Below are 16,992 nucleotides of genomic sequence, written 5' to 3' on the forward strand. Positions count from 1 at the left end.
TTTTTAGCTCGTGATTTGATTTAATAGTGAACACATGTGTAAAAGTTGATAATTTATTGTGATTTGTGCATTTATCCTATAATGATTTGTCATAATCTTTTAAAAGATCAAAAAACCTGGTTGTGTTTGCATTTGGTTCTTCATCTGCAATTGAAAATTTACCTGCATCACCCTGATTCATTCTCATTGTATCTATAATCATATCGAGTACTATTATCATACTTTTTGTGACTTTTGGGACTTTTTGTGCGTTTTGAGGTCACCACATACGTGCGAACCAAAAGTGGTCATAGCATACGTGACCTCTTTCTCTTAGTACTTGTCATCTTCTTAACTGTTATGGATATCTATAAGTTGTCCCAACAATTATCTCGGTAGCATCACACAATCTGAAGCTCTCAAAAACAATGGCAGAAGTAATTCCAACCAAAAGGCACTTATTTATTACGAAACCTCTCCTCTGCAACATGTGTTGACTCGAAAAATATACTCACAAACTTCATATTCTAATACTTTTCTTGTTTTTATATGAAATTTCAGGATTGCAGTCGTTACGGGTGCAAATAAAGGTATTGGTTTAGAGATTTGCAGGCAGTTGGCATCTAAAGGGGTTTTGGTGGTTTTAACAGCTAGAGATGAGGAGAGGGGTCTTGAAGCTGTCAAGAGCCTCAAAGTTTCAGGTTTTTCTGATGTAGTTTTTCATCAACTTGATGTGGTGGACGATCTCAGTATTGCTTCCATGGCCAATTTCATCAGAAACCAATTCGGAAGGCTTGATATATTAGTAATACACTCATTTCCTTCCAAAGAGTTCTTTCGTCTTGATAAATGTATATTGTGACTGGCACTTGTCTACAGATTCTAATATGTTTAGGCAACCGCAACAGGTGAACAATGCAGGCGTTCTTGGAAGCGGAGTTAAAGCAGAAGCCAGGAAGAACTTTAGATATAGTGTCGAAGATGTAAGTCTCTCAAAGTGATATGATCTTATAAATGTCGTTGAAAACGATTATAATTAAAGAAATAAAAAAAAGACAAGTATATGTTTTCATTTTCTAACGTTTTGCTGTATTGGAGTATTGATCAGATTACCGGTCCAAATGCTGTATCACAAAAAAAATTTGTGAACCAAACTTATGAAATAACAGTCAGTTGCCTGAGAACTAATTATTACGGAACCAAGCACCTAACTGAAGCGTTAATTCCTATCCTTGAGCAATCCAGTTCTGCAAGAATAGTCAATGTCTCCTCCACCCTGGGGAAGCTTAAGGTAAACACGCCATATCCATCTCTTTCAGGCAGTAGATATAGTTTCATTATCATATTCCAATCAGCATACATATATATGGAAAAGTTCACTACCAAAATTTGTTTCTCCTGCAGTTTATTCCTAATGAAAAAGCCAAAAAGGAGCTAGGTGATGTTGATGGCCTGACAGAAGAAAAGGTTGAGAAGCTGGTGGAAGATTTCCTGGAGGATGTTAAGAATGATTTAGTGGAAACGAAACATTGGCCTCCCCTTTTTTCAGCTTATATAGTGTCCAAGGCTGCTCTTAATGCCTACACAAGGATGTTGGCAAAGAAGTACCCCAAAATTGCAACCAACGCAGTCTGTCCAGGTTATACTAGCACAGACATCAATGATAGCACTGGGATTTTCACTGTTGAAGAAGCTGCACGAGGTCCTGTTATGTTGGCTTTGATGCCTGATCATCAGCGCCCTTCTGGCTGCTTCTTTTTTCAGACAGAAATGTCAACTTTTTGAATGATATCAACAAATGTACTTGCAGTGTATGCATGTTATGTACTAAGAGAATAAAGGCGGGGAGAGCTATTATTATCCTATATCTTCACCACACAAAGTTGATGTATGCTTCGAGTTTTAATTGAGTACTGGTATATAAAAGATGCAGTTATTTCTCTTTTAATAATTTTAATTTTCTTCTGGATTGTATTTAAGCAATTAACCTATCACTTGAATGCCCATTTCAGTTGGAATTTGCTGTTTTGGAAGCGTTCTTATCTTGACAACTCAATATTTCAACAAGGAATTATCAAAATTTGTTTTCTCCTGCAGTTTATTCCTCGAAAAAAGCCAAAAGGAGCTAGGTGATGCTGATGGCCTCACAGAAGAAAAGGTTGAGGAGCTGGTGGAAGAGTTGTGGAGGATATTGTCAAGAATGATTTAGTGGAAACCAAACATAGGCCTACCCTTTTTCAGCTTATATTGTTTCAAAGGCTGTGTAGGAAATCTCATGGGAAGAGCCAAAAGGAAAGTGAAAATAAAAGGACAAAGAAATTAAGGGCGAGATACTTTGAAGAGCTAAAACAATATTTTTATGTTGGAGAGCTATTCTTAGTCAAAAGAGCTGAAATTTTGTTTAGTATATTGAATGATATAATGCACTAAGAGAATAAAGGTTGAAATTAAGGGAGAGCTATTCATATTCTATATCTCCACGCTGAATTTCTAATTAAAGATGGGATATTTCGCCGCATAAAGTTGATGGATGGATGCTTCAAGTTTCAATTGAGTACTGGCCATCACTGACATGTCAAAGAAACAATTATTTCTTCTCTATTCTGGAGCAACGATAATATCACCTGAATGCTCATCGATCTCAGTTGGAACTTGCCGTTTTGGAAGTGTTCTTTATCTTCACAACTCTATATTTCTAAAAATACTCCCCACCACGTGATATAGGCAAAAGGTAATTGTACAATAATAACACAGAAAATACATAAATTCTAATTAGTAAAAACAATTATAGATATGAAACATAAATTCATTATTTTATTTTATTTTTTAAATAAGTATATAGTGGTTATATTCTAAAGAGGTTTACAAGACCTTTAAACAAATTATAAGTCTTTACCTCTACTACTAGAAAACAACTTAAAGGAGATTAAAATAAAATCCAAATACAAATAATAAATCCAAAAAATCATAGGAAAAATAACAAAATTAGCCTCAATAATAACTTCTAGATCTAATTTTGAGAGATCTAATGGTCCAATAACAGACAGAGTGGCTTTCAATGGGATCTTTTTTTTGTAGATTTACCTGAAACTTTTTTAGTTTGATCTAAAAGTTGGATATCTTTGTTATTATAGTTTTAAGCTGCTAACCTACTTTAGTGCTACTATACCTCCTTTTGGTCCTTAAATGGTCCCAATAGTCCATATATAAGTATATGTTAGGCTATTCAAATAGTCTTTCTAGTTCAAATCTCCATCTAGTTATGTCAAATCCACATCTAAATGCTAAGAATATTCAGCTTTTACAAGCCCGACTGCATCATTCTTCCCAGGATAGAGAGAGCTCATCCTTAAATTTTGTTCTTCCTCTAAATAAGATGTCGAGTGTTGAACATTAAAAACATCAAAAGTTTTCAGATAGATAGGAAGGGAATGTCTATAAGTATTTATCTTTTACAACACCTTACAAGGTCCTACCTTCATTTATGTCAGCTTGTTGTACTCGCCCACTAGAACCCTGTCACGAGTAAGTACTACTATATAAATCACTAACTTCAAACATTACTCTCATATGATGAGTATTAGTCATGGCCTTATACTTGGCATTGATGTCAGTGATTATCTTCTTGACTTGCTCTTGAATACCATAAAAGTAATCTGTTATATTGTTAGCTTGGATGCTTAGTCATTCGATATAAGGAACATGCATCAATTTCAATACTCTTGAAGGGTTTTTTTCATAGACAATCTCAAATGAATTTAATTGGATAGTATTATTTTGAGACATATTATAAGTAAATTTTGCTTGTGGCAATGTCATATCTAACTGTTTTGGCTTGCCTCCCACTAAACTCCACATTAAGTTGTCGAGGCTATGGTTAACCAGCATAGTTTGCCCATCTAAATGAGGATGATATATACCACTAAAGTTTAGTTGAGTTCTTAATCTTTCCTCAGAAGATCTTCCAAAAGTTACTTATAAACTTCACATCTCTATCTGAAATGATAGACCTAGGAATGTCATGTAAACAAACCACCCCATTGAAGGAAAGGTGGGCTATTTGGGACACATTCATGGTCTTCCAACAAACTATAAAATGGGCCATCTTTGAGATTTTATCCACAATAATAAAAATAAAATTCATGGTTCATTAGTTACGAGCTAAGCCCAACATAAAATCCATACTAATATTCAACTAGTATTGGAGTATATGGTCCAACATTTGATAAGGCTCCTTTAAACCTCTAACACATTTCCTCATAAAACTAGATACCTAGCCTGGTAGTTTATGTTGTTACCCACTTTTGACCTTATAAAAAAATCAAGAAAAGAAAAAAATAGAAAAAGAAAATCCAAAACACAAGAGGATATACAAGAAGAAAGTTTAGAAGATTGTCCAAGTTGATGGTGAAGGATCAAAATAACAAGTGAAAAAGTTGGAGGATAAAAATATATAAGATTGACAAAATTGGCAACTCAATTCAGATTAACAAAGGGTTTCATTGGTGAAAATATTTTTATTTGAGGTAAAGAAATCAAATTTGGATAGATAAGGAATCAAAAAGAATTTTGAAAGGCTTAATTAATCTTATGGAGGACTTGATTGCAAGGAAAATCAGTTTTTGGAGTCAATTTGGGTGTTAATTGGAAAAAATTAAAGTATGAGGACTTAATTGATTTTTTAGGAGGTTTAATTGGACGAATCAGGGATCTATCTATAAGAATATTGAAGTTTTATTTATTTGATGTGGCGAATTTTAAAATAAATTTCTATGGAAAGAATCTATAAAACAAGTAAACACAAAAAAACAAACTGTATATACTACATAAAAATACCAAGAAAATAACATTTTAAAAAAAGATTAAAAATGGATAGTCTTTCTTACTTGATGTGGTGAATCTTAAAAAAAAAAATTAGAACATGAATGCTAATAAACTAAGTGTTGGAGTGACTGAATTTGTGATGATGAGAGCTTAATTTGTGACAAAATATGAGGGGTGATGTATGCTGTTTTTTTGTAGAAGAAGAAGAAGAAAAAGAAATAAAAAGGGGGAGAGGGGGGTTATTTATCATGTTATAACTTAAATATTATCAATGAATTCACTAACATGTATCAGCAACAAGTATATTTTATTGGTAATTCCTTCCATAATAACAACAAATTTTTTTTTTATGTCATCTTTTTATTTTCAACAGTAATTTTTGAAGTATTACTGACAAATATCTACATCCAGGGGCGGAAGCAAGGGGGGCAAGCAGGGGCTCGGGCCCCCCCTCAACATATATATATATATATATTGGGTAATTAGGTAATTAAATAATAAAGAAGTGTTATATTTTTTTATTTTAAAGAGGTGAGCCTCTTAAATTAAGTGTGATTTTATTTTTGATTTTCTTTGAATTTACTCGACCCACATGGAAAAGAAAAAAATATAAATGCATTACTTTGTGAAATAAAAAACAGAGCCATCAATTTACTTTAATATAAACCATGTCGCCGATTAAAAACATAAATAAAAACATAAATCACGAGCAAAATTATTCTACAAAAAGATTGAAGTAGAGCTACTAATTAATTTATCTTTCATCAAACAAAACAAGGTAACTTCAATTTAAAATATATTTTTGTTTTGTTTTGAGATGTTTGTTAATAATTTGATAAGATTTTTTTATATAATTCTACCATTTTTGCTTCTTCTTTTTCTCAGGTCTGCTAGTTCTACAAAAAAACAAATTTGAATTCTTGTTATAGTGATTTTTTTCTAATTAATTAGATATATTTTATTGGTTTGTTTTGATTATGCTTGGATTTTTTTTATGTTTTGTTTTTAGCAAAGCCACCAAAACTATCAATTTTTTCTTATGATATATGTTTTGATTTTAGGTTGAACCATGAACAAAATAAGAAGAATTGATTTTTTTTTGAAAAAAAAAATATTGATAACTCAGTACAGCCTACTGAACGAGCTTTTTCAGCGATGAAGATTGTTAAAATAAGACTTCACAATCGGATGAAGGATGATTTTCTTGCAAATTATTTGATTGTCTATATAGAAAAAGAAATTGCTGAAAGATTCACAATTGATATGATAATCGATAATTTCTATTCTATGAAAGAACGACGAGCACAATTAAAATAAATGTGTAAGAATCATTCTTTATTATTTTTTGCTTTATTTCAAAGTTTATCAAACATAAATAATGTTTCGTTTTAGCTAATGTTTCTTATATACTTTGTATGTTTATATTTGATAGGTATAAAAACCAACAACATTAAAATGATGGATACATTATGAAGATGAAATTAACTTCATTGCTTTGATTTAATTTAGTATTGCTCCAAACTTTTTACCTTATACAAATGTCATTATATGTTTGTAGTAAGTTATTTGAATAAAACTAAATTATGTAGGTTTTGTTTCACAACTCATGTATAATAAATTAAAACAAATATTATATCTTATTATATTAATTTTAACCCCTCCTAATAAATAATACTAGCTCCGCTCCTGTCTACATGGAACAAGCCTGCGTGAGTGAACATTTGGGACTTTTTGGCTATTTGGAGGTCACCGCATACGTGGGAACCAAAAGTCGTCATAGCATACGTGACTTCTCTCTTATTACTTGTCATCTTCTTAGCTATTATGGATATCTATAAAATATTGTCCCAACAATTATCTCGGTAGCATCACACAATCTGAAGCTCTCGCCAACAATGGCAGAAGTAATTCCAACCAAAAGGCACTTATTTATTACGAAACCTCTCCTCTGCAACATGTGTTGACTCGAAAAATATACTCACAAACTTCATATTCTAATACTTTTCTTGTTTTTATATGAAATTTCAGGATTGCAGTCGTTACGGGTGCAAATAAAGGGATTGGTTTAGAGATTTGCAGGCAGTTGGCATCTAAAGGGGTGTTGGTGGTTTTAACAGCTAGAGATGAGGAGAGGGGTCTTGAAGCTGTCAAGAGCCTCAAAGTTTCAGGTTTTTCTGATGTAGTTTTTCATCAACTTGATGTGGTGGACGATCTCAGTATTGCTTCCTTCGCCAATTTCATCAGAAACCAATTCGGAAGGCTTGATATATTGGTAATGTTATCAATTGCTTCCAAGGAGTTCTTTACTTCTTGATAAATTTATATTGTTCCAGCTGGCACTTGTCTACAAATTCTAACATGTTTAGGAAACCGCAACAGGTGAACAATGCAGGCATTACTGGAACAGAAATTAAAGAAGATGACTGGAAGAAGTTAAGATTTGGTGTTGAAGATGTAAGTCTCTCAAAGTAATACTATCTTCTTATAAATTTCGTTGAGAATGATGGTAATGGAATTCTGAACTTGGAAAAAAAATACAAGTATACATGTTTTCAATCTCTAACGTTTTGCTGTATTGGATTATTGATCAGATTATAGGTGTAAATGCTGCATCACAAAGAAAACTTATGAAGCAAACTTATGAAATGTCAATTAGTTGCCTGAGAACAAATTATTATGGAATCAAGCACCTAACTGAAGCATTAATTCCTATCCTTGAACGATCCAATTCTGCAAGAATAGTCAATGTCTCCTCCTCCTTTGGGAAGCTAAAGGTAAACACGCCATATATATCCATCTCTTTCAGGCAATAGATAAAGTTTAATTAGCATACATTCATATATATATGGAAAAGTTCATCATCAAATTTTGTTTCTCCTGCAGTTTTTTCCTAATGAAAAAACCAAAAAGATGCTAGGTGATGTTGATGGCCTCACAGAAGAAAAAGTTGAGGAGCTGGTGGAAGAGTTCCTGGAGGATTTTAAGAATGATTTAGTGGAAACCAAACGTTGGCCTACCCTTTTTTCAGCTTATACTGTGTCCAAGGCTGCTCAAAATGCCTACACAAGGATTTTGGCAAAGAAGTACCCCAAAATCGCAATCAATGCAGTTTGTCCTGGTTTTACTTGCACGGACCTTAATTGTAACAATGGAAGCGTAACTACTGAAGAAGGTGCACGAGGTCCTGTTATGCTGGCTCTGATGCCTGATCATCAGCGCCCTTCTGGCTGCTTCTTTTTTCAGACAGAAATGTCGACTTTTGAATGATATAAACCAATGTACTTGCAGTGTATGCATGTTATGTACTAGCTAAGAGAATAAAGGTGGGGGACGGGCCATCACTGACATGTAAAAGAATCAATTAGATATTTCTCTATAAATCATTTCTTCTTCTCTGTTTTGGATTGTATTTAAGCAACGATTTCACCTGAATGCCCATTTCAGTTGGAATTTGCAAGTGTGTATAGATACCAATCCTAGTACATGAAAAATACGTAACTGGATAAGTATATAAACCTTTCCTTTCGAATGCCTGATAATTATATATAGCTAAGAGATTACAATCAATGCAGTGAACCAAAGCAGAGTATGTGCATGTAAGGTTTTATACTGACAACAAGTGGGGATTGGGTTGAGGTTCCATACAACTTCGAATTCTATCGACAATCTCCCCCATTTCTGGTCTCCCTTCGGAATTCTCTAGTAGAGAAAAATTGGCTACATGGATCAATACACTTAACTGCTCCAAATTCGCATTCCCGTTAAGTTTTGGATCCAGTAGATTAGCCCAAACTTCTACATCATCACTCTTCCTCCACTCCTCGGTCCATTCAGCAAGCGTCACAGAACCTTGTATTGATTTGAGGCCTGTGATGAGCTCAAGTAGTAGCACCCCGTAGCTATAAACATCAATCTTGGGTGTTGCAAGGCCTGTATTGAGGTAGTTGATGTCAATGTAACCAAAAGAGCCCTTGATGCTAGTTGGAGAAGTACTAGGAGTGGTGCTAGTTTCTGAGTCTGGTCTGTCATAGCCTAACTTGCATAGCCCAAAGTCGGCTAACTTGGCGTGATCATCGTCAACTAAGAGGATGTTAGAGGACTTGACATCCCTGTGAATGATGGTTGGATCAGCTCGCGAGTGGAGGTAATCGAGCGCTCGAGCAATGTCAAGTGCAATGCTTAAGCGGCTGGACCATGAAAGAATACCCGAGGATTGGCCATGGTAAGTATGGATCCTGTCAAAGAGAGTCTTGTTTGGGACATACTCTAGTAGAAGAAGTTGTTCTCCTGCAGAGACCCATTAAATTAGTGTTAGTTTGCCTAGTTTTTGGATTTGGAACATTTGTTTGCCTCTTAATCTTGGGATGTAAAATGATCCTTGGGAGAGTTGGGCTAAATCTGTAAGTTGTTGTCTAACCCATATAGTGACACACTTGCGGGACCTATAAGAACCCTAGGCTTCATCAAACCAACGTTTTTCCAAGAATAATCAACTGGCATGCATATACGTGATTAATAAACTGAAGTGATGAAAGGTTGAAGAAGAATATATAAAATTAAGGAGATTTGGCATACCTTTTTCCAAGCAGAAACCCATCAACCTGGCTAAATTTGGATGAGAAATCCGTAACAAGACTGAGACTTCATCCAAGAATATCTTCTTGCTCCCACCTCTATCCTCCATCACTCTCTTCACCGCCCCGAATCGTCCATCCCCAAGATCTGCAAGATAAACAAAAGAAGTAGCTCCAACCCCTATCCGAATTCGAAAATCCCTTGTTGCCATCTTCAACTCCTCGAGTGCGTAAGTCCGTATGACACCAGGGCACCACTTGGTAACCACTGCTTCTTGCTCTACTACTCTTCCTGTAACTTGGACAGCAGTGCTGCAGCGATGATCACCATCATCACTTGTTTTCTTATGATCAAGGTGCATGAAATATCTCCTCAAGGCTGTGATTACAAGGATTACTAGGGATATGGCTCCAATTATCCACATATTTCTTGGATGTTTGGTGGAGAATCCAAAGAGCCACATGATATCAGTTTGGTGGATTTAATTACCTTCTTGTTCTTGCTATTGCTAGGTATTAATTTGCTAAGCTAATGCCTAGCTCAGAATCATGATATCTTGTTTTTCATGGCAATTAAGATCGAGCTGAATGTTGTAATTAATCAATGCCCTTTTACACATCAAGCCGTGAGTATGTAGGTGATCAAGAAAGATGTAAAGATTCAGAGCTTTGGAACATTTGAGCACTTGGCGTTGGAAGTGTCCTATGAGTGATAGCTACACAAGGGTCTTAATTAAATCTATTTATATATATATATATATATATATATATATGTTTTTAAAACCGGGCATGAATTTAATATAAATTAATTAATGTGAAAACTAGTTAAAAACACTTTTATTATTGGATAAAAAATATTATTATAGGAGTATTAATTAATTTGGAGATTAATATTTAAGCTGGAAATGCGTGGACGTGGGCTTGAACAATACGCTGGACTGGCATGAAAGATGCCATTAAGTGCCTGTATTATGGATATAAGTAGAATTAAATGGAAGATTCCCTTGTTTAATTGCAGAAAGATTCCCTATTTAGGTGACCACTTCACTATTATTTATTGTAATTTTTAGAATATAAACTATAAAGAATATTGTTTTAATTTCTTAACTATGTTTATAAGAAACAATATAAAATTGTTGAGAGTTTATAATAATTATGCATGCACTTTTATTCATTACCTACCAATTATTAAATCAATTAATGAAAAATCAATTAAAAAACATTAAATATATATAGAAAAGAGAAAAAAGACAAAAGTAAAAGAGAGGGAGCGTGGCGAGTTGACCGCGGCTGCCGGACAGGACACACACTATAGTCTACAGGGAGGGATGGAGGGGGGAGGGCAGGTGAAGGAAGCCACTAAGCAAGCACAAACTGCAATATAAAAAAAGAGAGAGAGAGAGAGAGAAAAAATCTCCAATACAATAAATATTAGTATTAATAAATAAATAAAACTAATGGTCTGAGTCTAGCCTGGATTTGGTTGGGTTTGGATTTATTTAGATATTGAAATTGAATCAATCAAAATTAGTAATGGCGTGAGTGAGTTTGATTGAAGCAAAAAAAAATATTCAAGTTGGAGTGATAAGAAGAAGAAGAAGAAGAAATGGTGGGAGGTGGGGGCGGGGGCGGAGGAGCATCTTCCACATGGAGGAATGCGTACCAGGAAATCGCCAACTCCAAGCCTCTCTTCGTCGCGATCTACGCCACTGTCTTCCTCGGAATCGTCTTCTCTTCCTTGTATGTTTTATCCGCCGTCTACTCCGCCAATTCATCCTCCTCCTCCACTTCCTGGCTCTCCTCTCCTCCCATTCCTACAAGTATTGATAATACTCGTCGTAAGCCATCTCTTCTTCCTACTTAAAAACACTCTCTCTTTCTATTTCTTCTGTCACTGCAAATCAAATCGAATTAAGTAATTGTATAATTTTCTTTCCCTTTTCTCTGAATTGCAATTGCAATTGCATGATGAACCTAGCCAGCCAACGTTGACTTTCTCATCGTTGAGCCATCCTATGAATAAATGGAATGAATGAATAGTAGTTAGTTTTGTTTCAATTTCAAATTCAAAGGCAAAGGCAAAATCCACTGAATGAATGAATGTATAATACTGTGAAAGCATCTTCCTTTCTTTTGCTTCTGCTACTACCAGTAGATTGATTGATTACACTATAAACATCAGAGTGTGTATCAAATACTATTACATCCATAAACCCTAACATAATACAAATTAGTTTCCATTTTCTATTCTCCAACAATATCAATCATTTTAACATCAAAGATTTATTATTAATTGTAAAAATCGATTTTTTCATTCTCAGTTATTTAATTCCCATTTTTTATTTCCTATGCATAATCTACTTATCTCAACCATTTTATTTGTTTTTTTTTCAGATGTGGATCAATCTTCCAATTTTTCCAAACCAACAACATTAGCTGCGGGTTCATCGCCACCGACATCCAACCCTCAAACCATGCAGATAAAACCAATTTGGGAACCTCCCCCACACGGTACCAAATTCCCGCCCTTAAAGACCTTTAGACTCACAAAACAACTGGTTCAGCAAAGGGTGAAAGATAATGTTATTATAGTCACCTTTGGTAACTATGCTTTCATGGATTTTATCCTTTCCTGGGTTAAACACTTGACTGATTTGGGCCTTTCCAATCTTCTTGTTGGTACGTATTGCTATCAGACCATTTTTAGTTTTTCTCAGTTTTTCTACCTTTATTAAAGTCCAGAGTTAAGTTTTTTTAAAATAAAAAAAATGATATTTTTACCTTGGATCTTCTTTTTTTCCCTATTAATAGGTGCTATGGACACCAAGCTGTTGGAGGCTTTGTACTGGAAAGGTATTCCAGTTTTTGACATGGGAAGCCACATGAGCACCGCAGATGTTGGGTGGGGCTCGCCAACCTTTCATAAGATGGGAAGAGAAAAGGTTATTTTGATAGATGCAATCCTCCCTTATGGTGTTGAGCTATTGATGTGTGACACAGACATGGTCTGGTTGAAGGTACTGTTACATGAGTTTTTTTGGGATGGATGTAGCTGTTTTGGTGCATCATTTTTCTTCTATTAGTAGCATCTGAAGATAGATTGTTTTATTGTATTTGCTGCATTACTGGAATAGGACCCGCTTCCATATCTTGCACGTTATCCTGAAGCAGATGTTTTGACTTCAAGTGATCAAGTTGTACCCACAGTCGTTGATGACAGCTTGGACCTATGGCAACAAGGTGAAGACTATCAGAAACAAGATGTGTTTTTCATGTCATTTTCCTTAACCTTTGTTATACTTGATGATTACTGATACCCCCTTTCTATTTCTGCACCAAACTACAAACAGAATCTTAATCCTCGTCGTATAGTATATAAACTTCTTCTTTTTTCAGTTTTATTATTTGGCATGTCAAATGCTTGTCAGCACAATGTTTTGTTGACTGAAATTCTGACTACCCTTTCTGAGCTTGGTTGGGCACTCCGAATGGACTTTGCCTTTTTTCAGTTAATAGTAACTGGTTTTGCAACATATCCTATCTCTTTGAAACCTTTGTCACCATCACCATCGTAGGGTGGCTTTCACCAATGCATTTTCCATTTCTTATTTGAGACTGGGAACTAAGAGGTGTTTGCCTGTGTTTTGGTTAATAGCAAGAATTGACTTCCCAGATGCATCCCCTCTCTTGTAGTGCTTATATCACCAAGATAATATCGCTTGGACTAGAGGGATGCTACATGTTTTAGAAGAACCAATAAAAAGCTATTTTTTCCGCTTATTTTCATGCGCTGTGTTAAATCTTTTTGTATTTTTCATGTTTTCTTTACTATTACAACCCTACTGAAAAGATTTTTTTTCTTCACATTCAACAGTTGGTGCTGCCTATAATATAGGAATTTTCCACTGGCGACCAACAGAGTCTGCAAAAAAATTGGCGAGAGAATGGAAAGATATGCTTCTAGCTGACGATAAGATATGGGATCAGAATGGATTCAATGATATTGTACGCAAGCAGTTGGGGCCGTCTGTTGATGGAGACAGTGGACTTGCATATGCTTTTGATGGAAATCTCAAACTTGGAGTTTTACCAGCAAGTATATTTTGCAGTGGACATACTTATTTTGTCCAGGTAGGATTAATTTGTAGTTTTAACACTAATTTTAACATGCCTGTCAATTTTAACTGTGTTCTTTTAACTGACTGGATGTCATATGATGAGTATCAAGCATAACCTGAGCCTTGATAATGTATTTGCAGGCCATGTATCAACAACTTAGACTGGAACCTTATGCAGTGCATACCACATTCCAGTATGCCGGTACTGAAGGGAAGAGGCATCGATTGCGGGAAGCCATGGTTTTTTATGATCCACCGGAATACTATGATGCACCAGGTAATCTAGTATTAGATTGATGATTTCTGAAAGTTCTATGTACTTGAACACCTTATTGAAAACAATAACAATTGCCTTTTGTATTTGATCTCATCATGACCATGTAGAAACTAAGTGTCCATGAAACATGCCAACTTAATTCTGCATTTGAAGTTCAATCCAAACTGACAGGCCTCTACTTTCTAACTATAATAGATACAACAAATTCTACATATCAATGTATGTGATACAGAGCCAACTTTCTGTTAATGGTTGAATCTTATTCTTGTTAGGTGCTTCCAACCTCATAGCTTCTGCAAGTATTTTTCATATTTTGCTTTATTTTAACAAATGGAGCAATGTGAATCATCAAAGAAACAAGTGGAATATGTTGAGAGTATATTAACAGGGCCTATTTGTAATTTTCATATTTATGAGTTTAGACGTATATGTAAGCTGGAGTGTATCATGTTGTCTCAAATCTCTCTTTACACAAAAACCCTAACAGGGTGCTAATTGCTGGACGTGCTCTTAGTTAGTACTTTGGAGTTTATCCTATCTTAACAAAAATTGCCACTGTCTAACGTCTCTTGGGAACCCATGTGCAGGAGGTTTCGTTTCATTCAAGCCGTCTATTCCAAAGAGTATGTTGCTGGATGGGGACCATAACCTTGAAACACACTTTTCTCTGATTAATTACCAAGTATGCATGTATTGATCTAGTACCACTAACTTCTGCCACTTCCCTGGAAACCACATTGTTGAATCTCACAATTCAACTTTTTATAACTTTGTTCAGATAAAACAAATAAGGACAGCACTGGCAATTGCTTCGTTGTTAAAACGTGCGCTGGTGAGAATAATACCAACCCTGGACATTTCCATCCTCTTATTTTGTGGCAGTTTTTTTGTTTATATTTGACCATCATTGTTGTATTTGTAAATCCTTGAGTAGTCTATATCTTGATCTCTTTTCTGTTCTTTTATATGTAAATTTCAGGTCATGCCTCCACTTTGGTGCAGGCTGGATAGACTATGGTTTGCCCATCCTGGAGTTCTGATTGGATCTATGACCAGGCAACCTTTTCTATGCCCTTTGGATCACGTATTTGAGGTATTTATGATATTCTGAAGAAAATTCTAGTGACTCTGATTTGTGGTTTACTTCAGAGTTTTAGCAAACTGTGTTTGTAAAGAGCGTTGGTGTCTTTATTATGTAAAATGACACTTTTCTGTGGTAAAAATCAAAGAAAATCCTCTTACGTTCCATTTTACCAAAGAATTTTCCATCAGCAAGTAACTCCCAAGGGTTTCCATTTGTGTTGTCATTTCTGTGGCAAGGATGAAGGGACCTCACCTCATATAACCTTCTCTGGTATTTTACTTTGGAATCCATATGTTGTGAAACTGAGGAATGTTTTGTGCACTGACCTGAAGGTGAATAACATGTTGAAAGAGCAGCCAGAGGAGGAGTTTGGCCCTGCAATCAATTTCAGAGAGTACTCTTTTTTGGATAATCCATTATTGCCTAGACATGTAAGCAAACATCATGGAATTCACATGAAAGGCTCACTTTTTCATTATTTAGAACTTTGAGGATTAATTAGTCTTTTGGATGCTTGCAGGTGAAAGAGTCGTGGCTTGATGTTCAGCTTTGTCAAGAAGGAGCTGAAGATTGTGGTGCGTCAAACAAGACAAGTCGGCCAGGAATACTCAGATTTCCAAAACGCAGCAATGAAGACATGGTAATTGGAATTATTACAAAAGCTTGTATCTATTATCAAATACTATAGAGTTCCAATATTTAAAGTTCTTTCAATCTAGCGTCATATGTCATTTTTGCTTAACCTATTATAAGGAACTTTGGTGGCTTTTGTTTTCTCTTTTTGTTTATGATCCTTAAAAAATGGTTCTAGACATGACCGGTATTGTGTTCGATATCCTTCACAAATTAAAAAAAAAAAAAAAAAAAACTATCAATCAAAAATAGACTTGCAAATCCTTTCAAAAAGAGGGAAAGTGTACATTTTCACTTTCTTGATGACACTTCAGATTTGTATGTTGGTTAATTTTGTTTTATTGAGTTTTTAACATTTGTTTATTTTAATTCTTCAGTTCAGTTTATACAACAGCTTGTCTGCTGTTCTTTATCATGGGTAATTGAATTTTTCTTTCACCATGTAGTTCAAGACCACATTCTCATCATTCAAGGATGTCAAAGTCATTCAATTCTCTTCAATGCAAGATGCTTTTGTTGGCTTCACTGACAAGGCAAGTTCTTCTTGTCTTTTTTTTTTGCCTCTGGCATACAGTGGAAGGTATTTGTATAGTCTTTCAATGCTTGGCTGTTCATGTGCTAATGCTATTTTGAATATATGCTCAGAGAAGAGAGGAGAAATTTAGGAATCGCATGAAACGTTATGTTGGTATATGGTGCTGTGTTGAAAATCACGATCCTGGACATATATACTATGACATGTACTGGGACGAGAAATCCAATTGGAAACCGATGCCACCACAATCCGCAGAGGATGACCACCCACCTTGGTAAGGACTGGCTGCCATTATCAGAAGAATCCCCCCCAGAGCAAAGAGAAGATGACAAGAGTTAAAAGGGAATGTAGGATGCTGGTTTAGGAAAGTGACGTTAGAATAGAGTGAGTATCCCATAGCTGCTCCGGTTCCTTTTCAATCCACCAAGAGGTGCTGTGTTCTTGTTCGTAGATTGGGAATGTAGTTAGACTCTTGAGGGTTTAATATTTGAAATAGAGGAAGCTGATGTATCCTTTCCCCTTCATCTTGTAACATTATTTAAAGGTTTTTTTTTGTTATGTATCACCTTAATTTTTCACCATGCTAATAATAATAATAATAATAAGGAAACCAAATTGCCAAATTTGTTACCGCTTTGGTTATTGCGAAGAGCATATCATAATCTATTGTCAAATAGCAGCTGGCTCCATCGTAGCTTGCATCTTTCCTGGACTTTAGATACCCGCAGAAAAGGTTTGCATCTCGAAGCTGTGTGTGTACGCGCGCCCGCGTGCAAATCCCATATCCAATTGGCGAAAACTGGGATAATCTTTGGGAGTCCACAGTGTGAGTTAGTGATCAAGTTTTCTCATTCATGAACTCGCACCCTAACTCATCCAAGTTTGCTGCCGAGGGTGCGGTGCTTAGGAAGAAGAAAAAAGATTTCATTCATAGAGCAGGGCTGAAGGGATGGTAAATATTATAGAAG

At 35.3% G+C, this 16,992-nt stretch overlaps 3 protein-coding genes and 1 long non-coding RNA gene across 9 annotated transcripts; 2 read left to right on the top strand and 2 right to left on the bottom strand.

Moving 5' to 3' along the window:
• Window positions 1-274: 274 nt before the first annotated feature.
• LOC18109187 ((-)-isopiperitenone reductase) lies at window positions 275-8,199 on the top strand. Of its 6 annotated transcripts, none has more exons than XR_008059049.1 (6): window positions 275-433; window positions 541-784; window positions 888-962; window positions 1,088-1,270; window positions 1,384-1,820; window positions 8,127-8,199. XR_008059049.1 is itself a non-coding variant. In XM_052452393.1 (6 exons), the coding sequence occupies exons 1-6, from the start codon at window positions 408-410 to the stop codon at window positions 8,068-8,070; spliced, it is 912 nt and encodes a 303-aa protein (XP_052308353.1). In that variant the 5' UTR covers window positions 275-407; the 3' UTR covers window positions 8,071-8,199. The 6 variants fall into 6 exon arrangements, 5 of the variants coding, with proteins under 5 accessions (XP_052308353.1, XP_006387460.3, XP_052308354.1 ...); XM_052452393.1 differs by having other exon boundaries at window positions 1,384-1,681; window positions 7,985-8,199; XM_006387398.3 differs by lacking the exon at window positions 8,127-8,199 and having other exon boundaries at window positions 1,384-1,930.
• Window positions 8,200-8,320: 121 nt separating this feature from the next.
• LOC18098427 (pto-interacting protein 1) lies at window positions 8,321-10,136 on the bottom strand. Its single transcript, XM_006385095.3, has 2 exons — window positions 9,379-10,136; window positions 8,321-9,090 (listed from the first exon to the last, which is right to left on the bottom strand). Exons 1-2 carry the CDS (start codon window positions 9,839-9,841, stop codon window positions 8,408-8,410), a joined length of 1,146 nt encoding a protein of 381 aa, XP_006385157.3. The 5' UTR covers window positions 9,842-10,136; the 3' UTR covers window positions 8,321-8,407.
• Window positions 10,137-10,643: 507 nt separating this feature from the next.
• Window positions 10,644-16,647, top strand: LOC18098428 (arabinosyltransferase XEG113). The gene is made up of 13 exons (XM_024599959.2): window positions 10,644-11,215; window positions 11,772-12,056; window positions 12,189-12,394; window positions 12,512-12,617; window positions 13,252-13,508; window positions 13,637-13,772; window positions 14,360-14,454; window positions 14,551-14,604; window positions 14,752-14,865; window positions 15,189-15,287; window positions 15,377-15,496; window positions 15,936-16,022; window positions 16,135-16,647. The coding sequence occupies exons 1-13, from the start codon at window positions 10,984-10,986 to the stop codon at window positions 16,300-16,302; spliced, it is 1,959 nt and encodes a 652-aa protein (XP_024455727.1). The 5' UTR covers window positions 10,644-10,983; the 3' UTR covers window positions 16,303-16,647.
• LOC127905232 (uncharacterized) lies at window positions 11,107-12,299 on the bottom strand. Its single transcript, XR_008059050.1, has 2 exons — window positions 12,159-12,299; window positions 11,107-11,390 (listed from the first exon to the last, which is right to left on the bottom strand). It is a non-coding gene; the product is annotated as an uncharacterized LOC127905232 (long non-coding RNA).
• Window positions 16,648-16,992: the final 345 nt, after the last annotated feature.

The sequence above is a fragment of the Populus trichocarpa genome, chromosome 4 (genome assembly GCF_000002775.5).
Source record: "Populus trichocarpa isolate Nisqually-1 chromosome 4, P.trichocarpa_v4.1, whole genome shotgun sequence".
In the NCBI taxonomy this organism is placed as follows: Eukaryota; Viridiplantae; Streptophyta; class Magnoliopsida; order Malpighiales; family Salicaceae; genus Populus; species Populus trichocarpa.

Excerpts from the sequence above, each read along its gene's own strand:
- LOC18098427 (XM_006385095.3), bottom strand. The coding sequence starts at position 9,841 with ATGTGGCTCTTTGGATTCTCCACCAAACATCCAAGAAATATGTGGATA. Across the intron at positions 9,091-9,378 it reads GGGTTTCTGCTTGGAAAAAG|GAGAACAACTTCTTCTACTA; the intron begins GTATGCCAAATC and ends GGGTCTCTGCAG.
- LOC18098428 (XM_024599959.2), top strand. The coding sequence starts at position 10,984 with ATGGTGGGAGGTGGGGGCGGGGGCGGAGGAGCATCTTCCACATGGAGG. Across the intron at positions 11,216-11,771 it reads AAGTATTGATAATACTCGTC|ATGTGGATCAATCTTCCAAT; the intron begins GTAAGCCATCTC and ends TTTTTTTTTCAG. Across the intron at positions 12,395-12,511 it reads CAGACATGGTCTGGTTGAAG|GACCCGCTTCCATATCTTGC; the intron begins GTACTGTTACAT and ends TTACTGGAATAG.
- LOC18109187 (XM_052452393.1), top strand. The coding sequence starts at position 408 with ATGGCAGAAGTAATTCCAACCAAAAG. Across the intron at positions 1,271-1,383 it reads CCACCCTGGGGAAGCTTAAG|TTTATTCCTAATGAAAAAGC; the intron begins GTAAACACGCCA and ends TTTCTCCTGCAG. Across the intron at positions 1,682-7,984 it reads TGTTGAAGAAGCTGCACGAG|GTCCTGTTATGCTGGCTCTG; the intron begins GTCCTGTTATGT and ends AAGGTGCACGAG.